The sequence below is a fragment of the Acipenser ruthenus genome, chromosome 12 (genome assembly GCF_902713425.1).
Source record: "Acipenser ruthenus chromosome 12, fAciRut3.2 maternal haplotype, whole genome shotgun sequence".
Lineage (NCBI taxonomy): Eukaryota > Metazoa > Chordata > Actinopteri > Acipenseriformes > Acipenseridae > Acipenser > Acipenser ruthenus.
Window position 1 is genome coordinate 2,805,712 of NC_081200.1, and position 19,254 is coordinate 2,824,965.

General features: G+C 38.0%; 2 protein-coding genes across 7 annotated transcripts in view; both read left to right on the forward strand.

The window, feature by feature from the left end:
* The first annotated feature begins 1,124 nt into the window (after window positions 1-1,124).
* Window positions 1,125-11,317, forward strand: LOC117416592 (protein phosphatase inhibitor 2-like). 2 transcript variants are annotated; one of them, XM_034027816.3, is made up of 6 exons: window positions 1,125-1,473; window positions 5,480-5,587; window positions 6,056-6,136; window positions 7,877-7,974; window positions 9,798-9,977; window positions 10,517-11,317. In XM_034027816.3, exons 1-6 carry the CDS (start codon window positions 1,337-1,339, stop codon window positions 10,555-10,557), a joined length of 645 nt encoding a protein of 214 aa, XP_033883707.2. In that variant the 5' UTR covers window positions 1,125-1,336; the 3' UTR covers window positions 10,558-11,317. The 2 variants fall into 2 exon arrangements, with proteins under 2 accessions (XP_033883707.2, XP_033883705.2); XM_034027814.3 differs by having other exon boundaries at window positions 1,126-1,473; window positions 9,798-9,980.
* A 2,537-nt stretch (window positions 11,318-13,854) lies between these two features.
* LOC117417127 (arf-GAP with coiled-coil, ANK repeat and PH domain-containing protein 2-like) overlaps window positions 13,855-19,254 on the forward strand; it is a 47,975-nt gene continuing 42,575 nt past the window's right edge. The window contains exon 1 of one of the 5 annotated variants that reach the window (XR_009330661.1): window positions 13,855-14,522. Coding sequence is in view for 4 of the 5 variants with exons in the window: in XM_059034330.1 (XP_058890313.1) it covers window positions 14,470-14,522 (53 nt within the window). In the remaining variant the exon portion in view is untranslated. The remainder of the gene's footprint in view (window positions 14,523-19,254) is intronic. The other 4 variants (XM_059034330.1, XM_034028973.3, XM_059034331.1 and 1 more) reach the window with 4 other exon arrangements.

Sequence of the window (19,254 nt, forward strand, 5' to 3'; positions counted from 1 at the left end):
AAATGGAACGCTTTGGTTCTATTTGCATTCCAGTGCTGTATAAATGGAACGCGTTGGTTCTATTTGCATTCCAGTGCTGTATAAATGGAACGCGTTGGTTCTATTTGCATTCCAGTGCTGTATAAATGGAATGCGTTGGTTCTATTTGCATTCCAGTGCTGTATAAATGGAATTGGAATGGCCTTTCTTTACATTAGTTTTGAAGTTCAGATCATCACATCCTTTGTATAAGGCTCCAGCTGCAAGGAAGTACATTGTTCAGTACAATTACAGTACAGATCGATTTAGAAAACTGTAGGCCACTCTACTGTCTGTACCAGCCAATAAGGTACAGTGATATGTATGTGGATGCTACTCTGTTTTCTTTTAATTCCTTAGGCTGTAACATAAAAAAGTGAAGAAAGTGTACCGTAAGAGCAGCTTCAATGTAAAACAAAACAAACAAACAAACATCGTCATTGTAGAATGGCCAACGCACGCTTCAAATAAAAGAAATATATATGTAAGTAATATATGAATAACAAAGCAAAGACATTTTGCAGTAGTCTTAAACCTGACGTCTACTTCTACTACCGGTGTGCTGCAAAGCACCATAACCTTTCTGTGACCCCCGCTTTGAGAACCACTGCGAGAATACAGGGCAGGGAGACCAAATATAGCGTCCGGACCGTTCATTCCAACCTGTGACCTTTGGAAAAAATATATTACCTTGACAGACAGGAAACAGCTACTGGTAGACCCTACACATGCGTTTAAACCGTTATTATTTACGCTCAGTAAAGATAACGATTACGCAGATAATAAATTGCGGTTAGGATAATATATGGGGGTCAAGGAGGTATCTCATAGAGTCCCTAAATGATTTAAAACTACGGGTTTCCCCATACCTTGCAATTGAGTTTAAAATAATTACTGTTCCTTTGCATGTATCCCCAAAGTGCAAGTGAGGGTTCAGTTTCCGACAAGAGTCCTTAAGTCATTTTAAAGCATACTTTTCGAGCACACGAGATATACATTCAGTTTGCCACTACTAATATGGCTACCGGTTCAGCTCAGGCGTTTTTTGGTTGCTATAGAAACGGTCTCACTGAATCTCGCGAGTGTTCAACGAAAAAAAAAACTGCTGATTAGAACAGGATGTGAGTACAGCTGCAGACACTTTGTGGGAGTGTGCGCGTCGGAAATAGCAAAGTGGTGCGACAGAAACACACAGATGTTACTTGGGAATTAATAATTTAGGTACTGGCTGTATCAAACCCGCACAAGACAGGACAAATAACACAGCACAGCGCGCAAAGAGAGAGGGCGAGCTAGCAGAGCGCAAGAAGACAGTGGAATGGCATCGCCCCAGCCCATTAAGGGTATTCTGAAAAACAAGAGCAAACGGACTTGCGCCGAGGCCGAGCCTGAGGTAAAGCCGGCGGTAGAGAAGCGGGAGAGAGAGGCTCCAGAGCCCGGCGAAGAGGACCAGCAGTAAGTGCAGCGCCGTATTCGAGACGAGATACGTAACTTAAAAATAAAAATAAAAGTACAGCAAGTGACCGTTGTGTTGTTACTGGATTCTGTTTAAACAAGCTATTTAAACAACATATAGAGCGCATTCCTGAATGTGTTTCTTAAAAAATAAATACTGCCAACTGTTTGAACGTTTGTCGGAGGAGTGCTGTACTTTATACAGACAGACAAGTGTTGTACAACTACGCACCAGCACTATGTTGTTAATGCTTATAGCAGCACTGTGAGTGATTGCGCGCACACGATCATCACAGCTCTGCTGTGTTTTGTTATTATAGTTACTAATAATTGTGATGTGAGCAGTGCAATGTTTTTTCTTTTTTACTGCATACAATTTATCATGAGCAACTGCGAAATTAACGCTGTACTGAGTGGCAATAGTAATCGTACACTGTAAAAAGTAAGTTTAGTAAGTCTTGGTTATAACAATGTCATCATAAACAGTATGGTTGCCAGGTACGGGTAGCTCTATTTACATCACAGTGGTGTAAATATTGTATGACACATTGTTTTTTGTTTGGGAGTCTTGTGAAATAGTACAGCCGTATTAGTATTTGCTTCTGTATGACTCTCCTGCACATTGAGTTGACAGCGAATAGTTTGTATTGCAAGAGATCCAGACATTGCTAGGGGAGATGGAGTGGGGCAGCACAAGCATGTCATACTGATGTGATGAATGTCAAGATACAGATGTGTTTGAAGCTGGGTGATGTGGTTGTCTGTAGGACTCAGTTGGCTCTTAGGTTTTGTTTCAACCAGGGAATAAATATTGGTTTGTTTTTTCAATCTGTTGTCCAGTCCAGTGCAGTGCACTTGTGGACTGCACCTGTGATCATATTTCAGTGATTCAGTGGTTGTTTTACATCTGTTGTTAATGGAAAGTTATAATTTAAACCTGTACTTCTGAGGAGTACTTTCATTTTAGAACGCTATAAGGACTGTATTTACAGCATGTAAAGAGGTTGTCAGGCTGTCATTGATTTCTGCGAAATTCACACATGGTACTGACCATCAGCCAATCAGCAACACAATACCATAAGCATTTGCTTGTGCCATCTAACCACGACCATACCCTGAAAATGTACTTGCATAGAAAAAATTATCAATATCAAGCTACTGGCAACCCAAAGAATTTTGGATGATCAAACTTCTTCGTAGGGTAGATCCAACACCACAGAAAATCAAGGTTTTGCCATAAGTCTGGTATTGATGATTTATCAGTGTTCTGTGGGGGTGATTTTCATGCACTGAAGGCTGCCTGCTGAAGTGAACAGACAAGTTTCCCTTTGACAGTCCTGGCAGGTTGTGTTCAAACCATACTGTAAGCATTCATTACTCCTGCCTTTGTAAGAAAAACTGCAGTCAGGTTTTAATTTCACAATTATCGAGTCTTTTCTCCAGTTGCATTTACGGATTGATTTTTTTTCCACTTAAGATGTACATGTGGGTAAAGCTTGCATTGAAAAGTTTAAAAAAAAAAAAAAAAAAAAAAAGAAAGAAGAAAAAAGGAAATGCTAGCAGTGAATAGTACTCCCAAATCCCCAAAGTAAGACTCTTCTGTATAAAAATAGTCTCTACATTCTAAAAATGTTGTCCAGTGTCATGCAACCGACTGCTGAGCGAAGCTCCAGTCCACAGGGACGAGGAGTTACACAAGTATTGCACAGAAACTGCCTTCTGTAGAGCAACGTTACCCGCTTCACAGACTACACTATGGGCTTCCCTTAGCCAACAGGTCCTTCTCAAATGCATTGGAATTTGTCAAATATATCAAACCAGATTATTCTGAGTATCAACCCAAGGATGCAAGACCCAAAACCCCTTGGGTGCAAAGTGACGGAAAAGCCCTGCTCCTCATCCTCCTGTTTTCAGCCTGACATATGGAATAGCAAGGGAACTAGCAGCACCAATCTGACAGATCAAGGGAGCTAGCAGCACCAATTGATGACAGGTCTGCCTGGGTTGTAAATAAACAGATACAAGAAGGTCATTGAGGTACAAGTTCAACTTCGGACAGCAAGGTAGGGCAGTGCTACTGGAAACCAGTGCAGTCAGCAGGACTGGGCTGTTGGCTCAGGTACAAGTACAGGTAAGCAAGAAGGCAGGCAGCAAGCAAAGTTTAGAACAAACTGCAATCTGGCAAAAAGGATTTGGGAACCCATTGAAAGAAAGTAGGCCACTGCAGCAGTTTACATGGGTAGCAAATGAGCAGCAGCATCTATGAATGTAAACTGAATGTGAACCACCCAGTTAAAACTGTATGATTTGAAACAGCCGTGAACCAACCTGGTGAATGTCATTTTGAAGTAAAAACTGCCGTTTTTCAAAATGAGCACTTTGTTGCACAACCTTAAGGTTTGACAATTGCTTTTCACGTGTGGGGCGGGGTGCGGTGGGGATTACAGTTCTCATTTTGAGAACACTAATGAGATTAAAATTCCTGATATTGATTTGACCAAAGCAGTTGCTAATTGAATGTTCCAAAAGGAAAGTTTGTGCTGTTCAGTGTTTGTGTATGTACACGATAGAAAGGCATGCTCCTTTTGGCATTATTCAGTCTAACTATGTCTGTCTACCAGGACATCTGATTTACAGACACTGGGCACTTACGACAGCGGTGACGTTTCTCTGCACAGTTACAGTACTGTCATCCATTTTTTATTCAGGCTGGGCTGCTCTGGATTGAGGCAGATTTATTGTGTGGAGAAACGGAAAGGAGCACAGTTCAGGAGCAGATGGCTGTCAGGAACTCAACTGGATACATTGTTATTGACCTGCAGTGCTGCGTCACTGTTCTCAAATAATAAACAGAAACATGTGGTTCTGAAATTGTATAATGTATATTTAAAAACAAAAATATATTATGTGATGCTTGTATGTATATATGTGTATATAATATATATATATATATATATATATATATATATATATATATATATATATATATATATATATATATATATATATGTATGTATGTGTGTAATATATATATATATATATATATATGTATATGTGTGTGTCAGATAATGAACTGGTCCTTGTACTGGGGTGACATGATGTCCCCTCAAATCAGGTTGTGCTTCTTTTGCTATGTATAATATATAGTAATGATTAAAAACCATGAGTTCCTGGGTACAAACCCAGGCTCGAAATGCACTTTACATTCTATTTTTTCAGTGCTTCTTCACTGTTAAACTAGGGTAACATTAAAGCCAGATACTAGGATTGGCAACAACTGTAGCTATGTTTACTGTGTAGTTCTTGCATTGGGCGATTCAGGGTAAACCCATGTCTATTAAAGTGTGTTATTCCTGTATAGTTTTACCATTGAGCCTGGAGCTGCTTTCATAGAGTCACAGTGGATGACAGTACTGTGTATTCAAGGTCCTCATTTGACAAATGAATGCCAGTCCTATGGGCTGAAGTCTTTGACAGCTAATCTGTTGTGGCTGAGACTGATCCAATTCATGTAATTTAAAGCCATGCTCCGATACTAATCTGTAACAGGATCCGCCCCTCACTGCGTTGACTACATGTCATCTTCTTTGTTAAAATGTTCTTGTTCTAATGGGGTCAGACTAAATTGCAATCCTTCGATAATGTGTGCTGTCACAAAAAATAACTTGGTACTGTGTCGCTTTCACAGCACTAATTAAATATGGCGTTTTGGATTGATGTTTGAAATGTGTTCCCTGAACTGGACAGCTGGCTATGTTTGATGCCTGAATAAGCATTCACGTTTTTTTAAATGGAGGTGGTGGTTTTGTTTTGCTTTGTTTTTCGTTCAGTGGTCCCAAGAACTTGAATTGACTGTAAACCGAGTATTCAGTTCTGCATTTTTTTTTTTTGCAAGAGTAGAATCCTGGTGAGATGTAAACTGGGATCTCCTGCATTCATTTTCTTGAATTCAGAGTTACAGTATGTTTGCGTATATAAAAGTAACCTAGTATAAAATTTGTTTCAGAAAGAAGTCACAAAAATGGGACGAAATGAACATCTTGGCGACCTACCACCCCGCGGATAAGGATTATGGCTTGATGAAAATCGACGAGCCCAGCACACCTTACCATAGGTAACAAGATACAGTGAATTGCAGTGATTAATTACTGCAATTTTGTTTGTCCCCCATTACAGCTAGAAGACAGATTTCATGCATGTAAATCCACCTTCACCTGTAATATAATAAATGTTTTTTATCTTACATTGGCGTTTCCACTTTGACCCTTGCGTTAAACAAAGCCTTCCATTCAGGGTTGCCCAGCTGCAGAAGCAATTGCAGTGCAGTGTTGCAAAATACAGAGCAGATGAAGTATATAAAATGCTTTTTTTGTATATATCTGTAAGGTTTGGAATACATATTTTAGTTTTCCTTGGTTTTCTCCTGCCTTTTGAATTATATTGTGCATTCATATCTGTCTGTAGAGATGTTGGAAATCTTTACCTTAAATTTCCTTCACATTCAGTCTTTTTTTTTTATATAATCCTTTCTCGTATCCCTATAAGTAACAAACATCTCTACTCCTCTATCTGTCCTTTACAGGATGGTAGGAGATGATGACGAAGGGGCTGTGAGTGATTCTGAATCAAACGAAGCAATTGCTGCTGACGATTTGGCGCAGAAGTAAGTATGGTCTAAGAGTAGGTTATTTTCTGAAACTTGTTTGAGATTCAGTTTGAATTCAAAGCATAATTATTGTGGCTATTTTGCAGTACTACAAAGTTGCATGCAACAACATACTGCATATTCACAGATGTCTACTGTCGTATGCTAGTAAGTATTTTTAACTGTAAATCATCCTCTATTTGTTGCACATTACTGGCACCAGGATGTCTCCCACAGATCCAAGGACATGGTGTTTTGAAACATTGTGGACACTTGCGTTTTCATAACATTTATAAACATGGTGTTGGTTACAGTAATGGTTGGGGTAGGTTGTATTACTGGATGGGAAACATTTATGGATCATAAACAGTGCTTCAATTTATGATGCTGGAAACTAGTAGGTATTTATAAGACTTGTGTTTTTTTAAACCATAAAGCCTTTGCTTTGTAAAGACTTACTGTTTCAGGTTATCCCCTGATTTATAAAGAGAAATATGGAAGGAGATTCGGTATTCTCCTTGGAAAGGGTTTGGAGCTCTGGGGTTGTTTTAGCATGCCTTGATCGAGTACATTAGTAGAGCAGATGTACTGTTCAGTCCTGGAGGCAAAGCAAATGCAATTTAAAGGATTAAAAATATAAATCTGAAAAAAAATAAATGCTGCCATTTCAACCATAAGTAAATGGGGTCAGGTAGATATGCATTTTGAATTGGATTATATAAATGAATCTCTCAATGTACAGTGCAAATAAATTGTATTCTCTGTTTGTGGGGAAAAAATAGACGGTTAGGAAATAATGAAATGGCAGATAGTCTACAAATCTAATAATAAGACCAGCTCTATGGTTAAGAAAAGAAGAGCTGTCAGGTACTGCAAGGGGTAATAAAACTATATAGAGCTCTTTCAACACATTCTAAAGAAAGCCTTGAACTGATTTCTATTGCTTGCTGCACAGAAAGCGATGCAGATGACAAACTGCACTGCTGTGCTCGGATTATTAGCAAAACCTGAAACTGGAGCGATGCTGCAGACACAGCTGACTGGCTCTGATGGGTTTGTCAGCGGCTGGCCTGAAACCTATATAGGTCCTAACTATTTATTATTTGTGTTGTGCGTTCTCACTTTATTTTGTTTGGAACTTGCGCGCATGATGCAAATGTGTGAAGATCACATCCTACACATGTTTTAAACGTTAAAACAAAATTGGTTGACATCTGGATATATATTTAATCAAGATAAGATGTTAGATCTGTGCAAGGGTAATCTTAACCTAGCTGGTGGAATTTGACAAAGAGGAACAAAAATTTACTCCGATTGGATTCCTCCTGAGTTTACCTGGCACATGAAATCCTGTTACAATCTGATTACTAAACCATCGTATTAAGAACAGTCTTGTAAATAGAGTAAGTTGAGATTTAGGAATCAAGTAGAACCTAGTAATCCGCAGTTGCATAACCTGTTTCGAATCCCTTTTTCTCATCGGATTTCAGAGTCATGTAAACCTGAGCATGCGCAAAACTACACAATCAAATTTGAAATCCCGTTTTCCATGTAAATCCTGTATTCCAAATACTTGCTGTGCTTGCCAAGAAATCGTATTGCTTGAAACCATGCAAACATACTGAATAAACGTCGGAAACCGTGTTATTCCATTTCCTGCTCTGCTCGGCATGGCAGAGGCAGCAGAGAGGAGGACGTCTGGAGTCGTCTGACCTGCTGTGACGTCTGAGTTTCTCTTACTAATCCCAAATTTTGCAGGCTGGCGGCAGCAGAAGGCAAAGATCCCAAAATTTTCATGAGGGAGGAGGAAGAGAGCAGCGAGGAAGAGGACGAGGAGCTGTCTCCGGAAGAAGAAGGTGGGAAATCCTCTGCTCGTTCTCGCAAGAGATCACTTTTTGAAGTTAAACTCTCAAATGCTCCACTGAGATTTTGTTACAGTTCAGTTGCCGGTTCTTGATTTTTTATCATAAACTCAGTTCTTTAAGATGGAGATTATAAGATATCATCAACATGCCTATAATATTTAATTTGCAGGCCATTGAGTTGTCTGCGTTTTCTGGCTGTAAAGGTCCTAACAATATAAGTTTATATTCCCTGGTTCTTATTTTAGGATTAATTTCTACTCCTCAATTTTTAACCCAAAACAGTAGAAACTTGTAAAGTACTTGTATTAGGTTTTCTTTCTTGCTATTATTTAAACTAGTTATGTGAAGTTTACTAATAAATGCTCTGCAATAAGTTCAAGGATGTCTTTACATTCAGGTCAGAGTATTAGAATGACACTGAATTATTTATTTATGTTTTTCTTCCCCCAAAAGACATTCTGTACAATTGAAAATAAATGTTAATAATAATAATAATAATAATGTGGAACACTGGTTAAAATAATTTTCACTTTAGAAAGGTTTCATTTTATTGAATAACAACAAAGAATCATTCAGGTACAGTATCCTTGGATAACCTATTGCAAAAAAAAAAAAAGTTAATACCATGTTTAGCCTTGCCAGCTTTGAATTTAATTCCATTCATGTACAGCACCAGTGCATTGTTTTAATGAATTTCTTTGTGAATGGAGGATTTATAATGGATTACCGGTAGTCGTGTCTGACACAACCTTTTTAATCTAACTGTGATTAAAATGCCACCTAATTAAATAAAGGTCTTTTAGCTACATACAACGGGCAATGACCCAAACAACCAAACAGTGTTGTTAAAAAGGGTTACAGGAAAATGAAGAGCATTGAAATTAGTCAGTGTTTAGTGAAACTTGAACAGATGTCAAGAAGAATTCTTTGATTTAGAGTTGCTTGGCTCTGTATATAATGTACAGTTATTTGGTGAAGGTGAAATTATAACTCCTAAAACAATTTAAGCAGCATTATTATCATGCTTCTAAGGTTGTGTTGTGGGCTGACTATCAGTAATCAGATCTGGGCAGGACAGGGCCAATCTCATGCCCTAATGCAAGTGTCAGACAGTATTGAAGGTCAGACCTTTTTAACACCGAAAGGTTTTAATCATATATTTTAGTTCAACTTTAAATGGACGTGCTTTTGTATGTACTTGGTACTTGAATGTTTGGTTCTAGTGTTGTAAAACCCTTTTTAAGAAAAAAAAGACAATCAAAGACTGGAGTTGACGCTTTTAAAACCATGTGAAAATAGTATTTTAACTGTAGGTGGCTTCAGGTCAGTTTTGGTGTTGGCTGCTGCTGTTCAGTTCTGGCTATGCAATGGTTAAATCCTTCCTGACCTTTACCAAGACAAAAGCATTTTAAGTGAGCATCTGCAAAGTGTAGCATGCCCCTGCTGCAGGTAAGCATGATGCACATCTCCAAATCATCCAGCAGAGTGCAGTGCATACCCATTTTCTGGTTGATTCATTTTACCTCGTAGGAAATCTTATAACATTGAAAAAGGTACAATAGGGGTATGCTATCAAAACAAATAAAACATGACATGAGAATAGTGATTACTTTAAAACCCAGTTACTGTGGGTTTACTGGGTAAAGAGAAAAATAATTACTGAATTGGACAGTTATTTCCTGGTTTGAGGCATTTCGCTGTAAAAAGGAGAAAAAAAAGATTGTTTACTTTTTATATATAAAATCAATGAGTGCAGCCTACATGCTGTTTTGTAAAGCCTCAAGCAATTTCTGACTTTCTTTTCCCTTGTGTAGCGAAAAAGAATGAGTTTGAAATGAAGAGGAAAATGCACTATAATGAAGGCATGAACATTAAGCTGGCGAGGCAGCTGATAGCTACCGAGCTGCAGGAGGATGAAGAGGAGGAGGAGGAGGATTATCGGGACGAGGAGATGAAGGATGAGACAGAGGACATAAACATAGACCCTCCACAAGGTGGTAAGAGTCACTTTGGCAGCTTGATTTACAGTAACTGAGCTGCTGAAGGGAATGTCATGAAATCCATTTCGATGAAACTAATACAAGGCCATTTTCTGATGAAATGCTGTTTTCACATTCTCTTGAAGTAGGTCAGAATACAAACACCTAGACATTTTAGAAATATCCTTGGCATGGTTATGATATGTCTACTGCTGACATAGCATAAGCCATTACCTTTTATTTTTTTTTATTGGAGTTGGTCATTCATTTTTGAGTGGCTGCTCTACAGTGTTGAGGATTACATTTCTGGGTATGCTGTTTACATCCTCTCAAGTTGCCAAGTTTTACAAAGAAGCAAAAACACCTTGAAGGCTAGTGCTGTCGGACTGTGACAGGTTATTTTCCATGTGAAATTAGTATGGTGGGCTCAACTTCATCCTTGTGGGACAATAATTCACTTCAAAAACCCAAACCACTGCCACACAGTTATTCACAGTCTCTCTGATAGTTAATGTAACATGTTGTGTTCTATTTTTTTTTCTTGTCTTTTGCAGTAATTATTGAAAGCCAAGAACTAGAATCGCAGGATTCCTAGAAGAGGAGGAAAAAAAAAAAGTATACGAGCCAGCTCTGTAACTGCAGCATCGCGTCAGGGATGCAAGTAATAGTTGCTTCAGAGCTGGGTCAAAGAACACGCTGCTGCTCCACAGCTACGCCATTCACACCTGTATTTATGAACACTGTAATGAAGCCAACTTTAGAATGTATTATTAGCAAGAAAGAAAAAAAGACTGTTAACTGACATAGGCCAAGGATGCTTGCCCATTGTATCCCATTGCCTAAGGGCACTACCACGTGAACTCCACTCCATCGACACGCGTACAGGAATCAAAGCACTCTTTGTCTTGGCTGCCTATCTGCTAACACCTCTGAGAGAGGCACCATTTGTGACCTTTTTCATTATATATATATATATATATATATATATATATATATATATATATAATGTGTTCTCCAAGATGTTCTGAACCTAATGCAAGCATTGTTCTGCACTGAAAATGAAGCAGTTCTGGTTGAACTTAATTGTTACTATCCATGTGTTGTGGGTGTTTTTTTTTTTAAGATGATTTTACAGTAGGAGAGTGTATCAAAAACACTACACAAGTTTGCTAACATAAAGATGCTCAGAAGTGATGTCACACCTGTGTTTTAAACTGGCACTGAATTACTGTATGCCGCTTCCCCATTGCAATGGGGATTATTTTGTTGTTTTAATGTGGATTCATGCCTTTGTGGAAATCATTATTTTATGATGGATATTATGACTGCTAATAAAATAACTGTTCTTCTCTGCCTATAGTAGGGCCATCTTATTTTATTAGTAGCTGCTTTGGTGTTTTCATACCCTCAGGCCTTTTTTATTATTACATTTACTGTATTTTTATTTGTTTTGCAGTGTTCTGTCCACAGTTGTGCTGCTGCTGATGTAGCGTTTTTAGTTTTTCTTCAGTTCTTGTGAACAGGCGTGCCCGGCTTAGAAAAGAGTCATATCTGAAATTGCTCAATATGCCAACGTGTGCATGTGTAAAACCTACAAGGTGTACACCAGTCTTAAGAGTTATTCAGTCTTGGATAACCACATCAGATGGATTCATGTTACGTTGAACGTGCTTTTATTTGTATGAAATATGGTTCTGAAGTGTCTGCAGACATTTATGTGTGTTTTATTTGCTGCCAGAATGATCCGCAATTAATTTTTTTGTTTTTAAACTTCTGGTTGATTTCAGACTGAGACACTGGATTTGTCAACTGCTTTAAACTCTAAAATCTGCTTGCTTGTGAAAATGAATAGCTCTCCTGTGGTTTTAATTTGAATATCTGACTGTTTGTGTTTGTTTTGTTAATATCCTTTCCCCCTCGTAAAGCAGATATTTGCAAATAATGTACTGGGGCTAGCAATATCTTGTCTTCCATTCAGCTAACACAATAAACCAGTGTCTTTTTTGTTTGTTTGTTTTTCTCCGAAGATTGGACCAAATTTGTTCTCCGAAGATTGGACCAAATTTCTATATAAATACCCAGTCTGAAGTTGGATCTACATCATTGCTGTTGGGACTTTTTTTTATGTATTCGTATATAATTCTTTGTATAAATGTACTTTTTTTGTTGTTTGTTTTGTTTTTTTCCCACAAAAGGTGTCAACAAGCAGTTTCACAGAATTAGAAAAAAGGTATCATTACGTGTCAGATATATTCACTTTTTGTTTACGTATGTTGTTCTTAATGCATATATCCTAGACAAAACGAAGTACAACATACAAAGAAACCAACAGTTGTAAATAAAAGAAATGTAAGATGCTGTGCTCCAGGGGAAAGGCCCATCTGTACTGCTGCTTGTGTGTACAGTGAAACACCCTCGTCTGCTTTTTACGGTCCTCCATGAGGAAACGGTCTGAGTTACAATGTGGGGGGCAAAGCTGGAAAGTAATAATGGTGTTATAATAGATGAAGTACAGTAATACCCTTGAAATCAGCATGAAAACAGCAGTTGTATGCCAGTCGTTGAAGGAAATCGGTGTCCCTCGTTATCACCCCTTATTACCTGCTGGATCCCCTGAAGAATCGTGGAAAAGAAGATTGGGCTGTATTTCAAAACAGCCCATGTGAGACATAGCCAAAGGAAGGTGCAGAGCAGGTACAATGTACAATTAGTTTTTGTCTTGCAACAGGAGGTAAGCATTATGAATTGGATTGCTATTATACACCATTACTTATATATTGCTTTTTATTCTCTGATACTTGAATAAATCAAGACGTTTTGCTTTTTTACTCTGATGTGGATTGTGAAAGTAGGCTTTTTATTGCCTCTCATTGGTTAGTACTCTTGGCAGGTGAGTACATTAACTTTCAATAGCTGACCAGGAAATAAAAATTAGCAGCATAAGTGCCTGTTCACCTGGGCAGATCTCATTGAGTCTTCAAGTTTTAAATCACAAAACGTGTTCCTCTTTTTTTTTTCCCGTAACACTTGCCCATTTTCTAAACGCAATAAGACGCTCCAGGGTCTGTGAGGTGTTGCCCAATAACACCCAATGCTTACGTGTCCTATGGCAATGGAGCGCTCTGATTGGTTGTAATGATGTGTAATAGTCTAGTTATACCACCAGGTGCCGCACATCACTGATTTGTGAATCTAACAAATTTGGGAGGGAAGTTGTAAGACGAGTTCAAATATAATCTCCTGGGTTTGAGGAATGTGAAAAATACATTGTTGAAAGGACTGTTTTAAAATAAGTAGCCTTCCATTTAGGTGCATTGCAATTGGTTTTGTTGGTACAGTACTATATTTTGAACAAAAGAAGTATGTGAATTAAAAACGATATGATTCTGAAAATATCACTTGCCAAAAGAGACGACTGTGGAAACGTGGACTGTAATATAGTACATTCTTTTAAATCAGGTATGTATTGTAGCAGTATGTAAAATTCCTCATTAACGACCTAACAGCAAAATGAAATCAAAATGTTACCCAGCATAGAACTGTGTAAAACGTAAAAGGCAAAAAAAAAAAAAACATGTTTCCAGAATTAAAACAGTATCCAAAGTCAGTCTTCAGAATTGCAGAATACTCGATAAGGCCATAATGCCACAGTTCACTTGCAAATACAACTGCACAAAAGCAACTAAAGATCACAGATTAAAAAATAAAAAAATAAATATAAATACATCACAGTATCTACTTTAATGATTAGCTGTTTTACATTACAGTAGCTGGTCTCATTCGCTTTGCAGTTGCTGCATTTTTGCAAGGTGAAACTGGAGGAAGCGCTGTGTAACTACCATATAAAGACAGAATGATTTGCGCATGGGGAACATAAAATAAATAAAACCACGGCCAGTGACGGATAATCAAATGAATTGCAACACTTAAGAGATGGTCTTTGAATCAGAAAACTATGCATAAACATCCTAATTATAATGATGCTAACACGGTATTTTTCCGTACAAGACAGTGAATAACACCCCACCACCTTTGACCACCAACACGGCATTCCAGTTGGCTGTTCCTCCAGTCAGTCTCTCTCCCGGAAAGCGTGGTCAAAGTCCTGCCTCTGGTATCAGGTGTCGACGCTCTCGTTGGCTCTTCCCTTGGCAGTCAGCGCGTCGCCATGGCTGTGCGCTGGGAAGCTGGAAGTGATCGGTTGGTGTTTTCGAAGCAGAAATAAGCAGCTTGTGGACAATCGACGCTCCCCAACAACATTGCGATGATTGGATTCACCCTGTTTTGGATTTTACTTCATTTATTACCTTAGTTTTGTATTCGTATTATACACACACACACATTTTTTTAAATTTGTATTTAATTGTATTTTAAATGAAAATAAAACCGTAGTTGTATATTCGTTTCTTTGCGAAAGACACAAAGGCGGCAGCTGCTTTTGTTTTAGTTTTTTTTTTTTTTTTTTTTTTTTAGTTTTTGTTTGTTTTTAGTCTTTAGCAAACTCAACATGAAGGTTACAGTGGCTTTTGAGGAATGTCTCAAAGATTCGCCCAGATTCAGGTACAGTAGAGTCCCGAGTCTCTCTCTCCATTTTTAAATGATCTCGTACAACACAGGTTACGAAGGTGGTGATTTTTTTATTTTTATTTAATTTACTTTTTTTTTTTTTTACACATTTTGTTTATGAATCAAAAATGATTAGGCTTCACCTACCTGTCATTAAACATAACCTAGCCCTGTTTTAACATACCATGGATGCATTGTGCTGTGGAGTACTGTACACTGTTGTTAATAATAATAATAATAATAATAATAATAATAATAATGGACATAAAAAAATAACTTTGTTATGGAGTGGAAGACTGGTTTTACATTTTGTTGACGTTGTTGTTATTATTACCCTTCATACAATGAAGTTCATGTCAAATCGGCTTTTCTTCTGCCATTGCAATCTGTGTTTAACCCTTATTTGATAAACAACCCACTATAAATTCAGTGAACAATCATGCTACGTCAAAGATCCTGCGTATTTCATACTGTGTAAGTCGCAGTTCATACAGGATGTAGATTGCAGGGGTTGTATAACTGAGTGGTGATAGGACTGGAACTTCATCAATGGGGTGGGTGGTGAAGACCGAATTTAGTGAGCCCGCATGTTTCCTATATAGGCGGTGTAATAATGTCACAGTTAAGTGTTCCCGAAGCAGTCCGTTGTTTGTTTGCCTTGTGATTCTTGCTATCGGATCTCGAAGTTATATCTATTTACACATTCCAGATCCTTTGTTACTGCACGAGTATCAAAAGATGACCCCCCAAGTTAATATCAAACCCTCACAAATCTTCAAATCTCACCTTGCTTGTGTGTTTCCTTGTTCACGTCTATAATACTGTGTAAAAGAATTCTCCCATAACGTGCAGTCTTTGCCTGCCACGTGTGCTCTAGACTACAGTTACTGAAATAGCAGAACCATAACGCGGCTTTTAAAATGTGTCCAGTAGTGTGGTTTTCATAGTTCTTGAAGATGTCACTGCAATGGGAGAGTATGGGACCGTGTTCTAGTTCGGGGATAATAGGGGAGAAAGGGGGTGCAGGGAGTGGCTGTGCAATGATGCGCGCTGGCGTCATCACGTGCCCTTAGCATTCCGTCATCTTCCCAGGTCAAACTGTCACAGATCTTTACACAGATGTGTCAGCTACTCTCATTTTCCTAAACTAGATGCATGGAGTGTGTGATGATTACTGATATGCACAGTAGCTTCTGACCTTAAATCAATAGTTTGCATTGTAAAGCTGGGACAAGATTTTGTTAATATTTGTACACACACGGGGTTTGTTGTACATGGATTTGAAAAGAAAAAGGACTTGAAATTAGCAGTGTTGGAAACTCGTTTGCCTAGCACCCTATAATGATCACTTTCTTTTTGAACAGCACTTGTTAATGTTTATGAGTTGTTTGATTGTCCAGGTGAAGATTTCTTGTTGTTGTTTGTGGCTAATTTCTGCTATCCAACTATCGTTTCATTGTTTTAATTTAATGCAAACAACTTTCACTACAATGTGGCACAAGCTCCTTTCTTTTCTGTTTTAAAGAGCTCATTTACATTCTGGTGAGCCACCCTATACAGCACAATGTAGTCCAACATCCTGCATAATAATAATAATACAAAAAAATCTAGTACAGATGTGCGAAAGTACCAGACAGGAAACTGAGAAAGAAGGTTCTGTGTTGAATACTCCTCTACAAGGAAAATCTAGGACATTCCTGGGTCAAATGTGTGTGGTGGGAGTATACCATTCCCGATCCTAAGTAAGGGCAGGGAGAGATCGTGGGCATCCAAGACATACAAAACGGGGGGGTGTGGGGGTGTGGGGGGGGGGGGGGTAAAATGACTGTTTTGGGAACTTGGTAAATTCTAATAGTTAAAACCTGGCGATTACTGTACACATACAAATATTGACAAGTACAGGACGATCAGAAAGTACGTTTACCACATCAATGATATGGTGCGTTGATGTAGTAAACCTGCTTTTTAATCACCCTGTATACTGTGCGGTAACATGCCATGGGCCGCAGTCCCTGGGCGTGTCAATAACATCAGTAAAGAAAGCCAGGAACTGAGATGAGCGACCTGGTTACAGGAGGCAGAGTCCCACGAGAGGGTGATGTAATACTCCAATCTAATACAACAGCAGAGGGATGAACAGTAATGTGCTTTTAGAAGTATGTCCCTCAGTGTAAAAACATAAATGAAGTTTTGGGGGTGGTATAGAGTAGGTGCATATTTTTGTTTTATCACCAAGGGTATGTTTAGGGCTAGTCATAATATAGTCGTAGGCTGCTATTTGTGCAAAGCCCCAGAGTAGTCATTAGCCTTAGTCTACTGTATTCACCCTAAACTACTGTGCTGTGCTGTGCGGCAGACTTTTCCTTATCTTGACTGCAGGACACAACTTGGGAGGTGGAATTGGTCCTATATTGCCCTTCAGTACCAGAATTGGAAAAACCCACAACCAATTTCTCTGTTTCTAGGATGGGTGGTTGAACCTTGACCCTGACCATATTCTTAGGGGAACCTGGATCTCCAGTTCTGTGGCAAATCAAAGCCATTTGTACCTTGTTCTGCGTCTGAGTCACAGTTCCTTATGTGGGTGCAAAACCACTTCTGATACGAAAAGACTTGATATATAAAAACAATAGTGGTAATAACGAAATGTGGTTTCAGATCAATATTTCTAAGGCTGTAAAATCCCTGATATATTTTTTTATTTGCGAGCTACTGTTTTATATAAATTTATTTTCGTGTTTCAAAGTCATCTATACAGCTTGGTTCACTGAGTTGTTGTCCCTTCTGTGTCATGTTTGAGTAAAATAAAACCACGCTCTTTAAAGTCAGACGTGGTTGGTTTAAAAAAAAAAAAAAAAAGCTTCAGTCCTTTAGGACAGCTCCTTTTGAAGTTTGGCAAGCTCGCTATTTCCGAGGCCAGACGAGAAGTTGTTCCAAGCAGATGTGTATGCAAATTTATCTTTTAACAAAATCAGTTTTCACTTCGATCATGAGAAAGATGCCAACCATTTGTTTGCATCTGCAAACATCCGAAGATGTTGATGTATAAGATGTAAAACTGTACGTCACTATTGATGACATAAAAAAGAAGTTTTTAATTACAGAAGCTTACTGTATCAGCAGATTGGTATGTTGTTTTTTACCATGTATAATACAGTACGTACCATTTCATATCACACTTTGTTTTCCTCCAAAATAATATACAGTGGAATCTGTCTACTATGACTACCAGAAGGGAGTGAGTAAAATGTTCTTAATAAAGCTGAGCTGAGGTCTGCAGCACCATCAGTCCCTGCTACTCCATGAAACAGAGTGCTGTATTGAATTTGGCTGAGTTGCATGGAAAAACTTTGCAGAGAATAGAATACAAGGACAACACAATTCTTGACATCTGTTTTCATTTGTGAAGCTGTGTTTAAATTCCTAGCCATTCTGAAGTGTGTGAGAGAATGAGACAGAGAGAGCGAGAAAGAGACTTGATTAATGTTTGTTGTGTCCTCATTTCAAATTTAGGACCTCTGCAGCTATTATAGGGCCCTATGAAATCAGTTTTATTATTTTGAATTTTTGGATTTATTTTTTCCTGATTTTAGATTTTTCAGTTTTAAAAATCTGTAATTTGTTAGTTAGTTTGTTTTTTATAACCACAAGTGTTTGATACATTGACAGCAATCATGAAGCTAGAAATGCATGAAAAAATATGACAAATAAAAACTGTTCTAAATGGTTTTACAAAGTGCTTTCAGAAAAAAAAGGATATAAATTGGCACAATGTAATAGAAACAAACTAGGAACATTGTATTAAATTTAAAAAAAAATCAAAATGTTGGCTTTTTTTAGTAGTTTCTTTTCAACACAAGCTGAAATATAACATTTCAAAATAGATTTAAAGTTTTCATTAATAATTAGACAAACAGTGTAAATAAAAGCCTGAATATTTTGATTTATTTTAATTTAATAAAAAGGCTCTTGGTAATATCTCCCTGAGAACTTTGGAGAAAAAAATGAAGCAACTGAAGTGGCATGAGAGACAGCGCTTTTTTACAGTTAAAATCACGGTTGTGTACAGTGGCTGAGGGGTACAAAAATAGTTTCTATGCTTTCCCATGACCCTTGTTTCTTGAAGCCTCTTGTCATACAAACACTGTGCTATTTCAGTGTCATTTTTAAAATATATACATATTTTGTTTGTTTAAATTGATTTTGTGGTAATGTCCTCTGGTTCCTAATTCCATTTTTCTTTTCTCTGAATTCCGCGATTCCGTCCGTGTTCTGCATAACACGGATTTCGTATGGCCCTACTATTAAAATGTTTACAAGGAAACACTGATTTGTACTGTGCAAGTGCTCGATGCTGCAAACACATCTAAAATAATATGAGGTGCTTTCAGATCTTTGCCTTCATCAGTGTGCTGAAGATGTTGCATGAGAAGTGTGTCTTGATTTATTTTATTATAGTTTAGCTCTGTGTTCAGACTAAATGGTCTGTCCGCTGGGGTGAACTGTGATGAGGCTGAGACTCTAGTCTTCCAATAATATTCTTTCAATGCTCGGCCAGTGTGTTTCAGGCTGGCAATTGATCGCTCTCTTGCTGTTCATCAAAAGCGGTTTGTTTTTCCAGCAGTAAATGGTGATGGGAGCAGCTATTTGATATCCTGCTCACTATAAAGGCAATAACGTCTTCCTCCTGGTTTCCAATCCATATCTGCAAAAACTGAAACAGGTT

Excerpts from the sequence above, each read along its gene's own strand:
- LOC117416592 (XM_034027814.3), top strand. The coding sequence starts at position 1,337 with ATGGCATCGCCCCAGCCCATTAAGGGTATTCTGAAAAACAAGAGCAAA. Across the intron at positions 1,474-5,479 it reads CCCGGCGAAGAGGACCAGCA|AAAGAAGTCACAAAAATGGG; the intron begins GTAAGTGCAGCG and ends AATTTGTTTCAG. Across the intron at positions 7,975-9,797 it reads GCTGTCTCCGGAAGAAGAAG|CGAAAAAGAATGAGTTTGAA; the intron begins GTGGGAAATCCT and ends TCCCTTGTGTAG.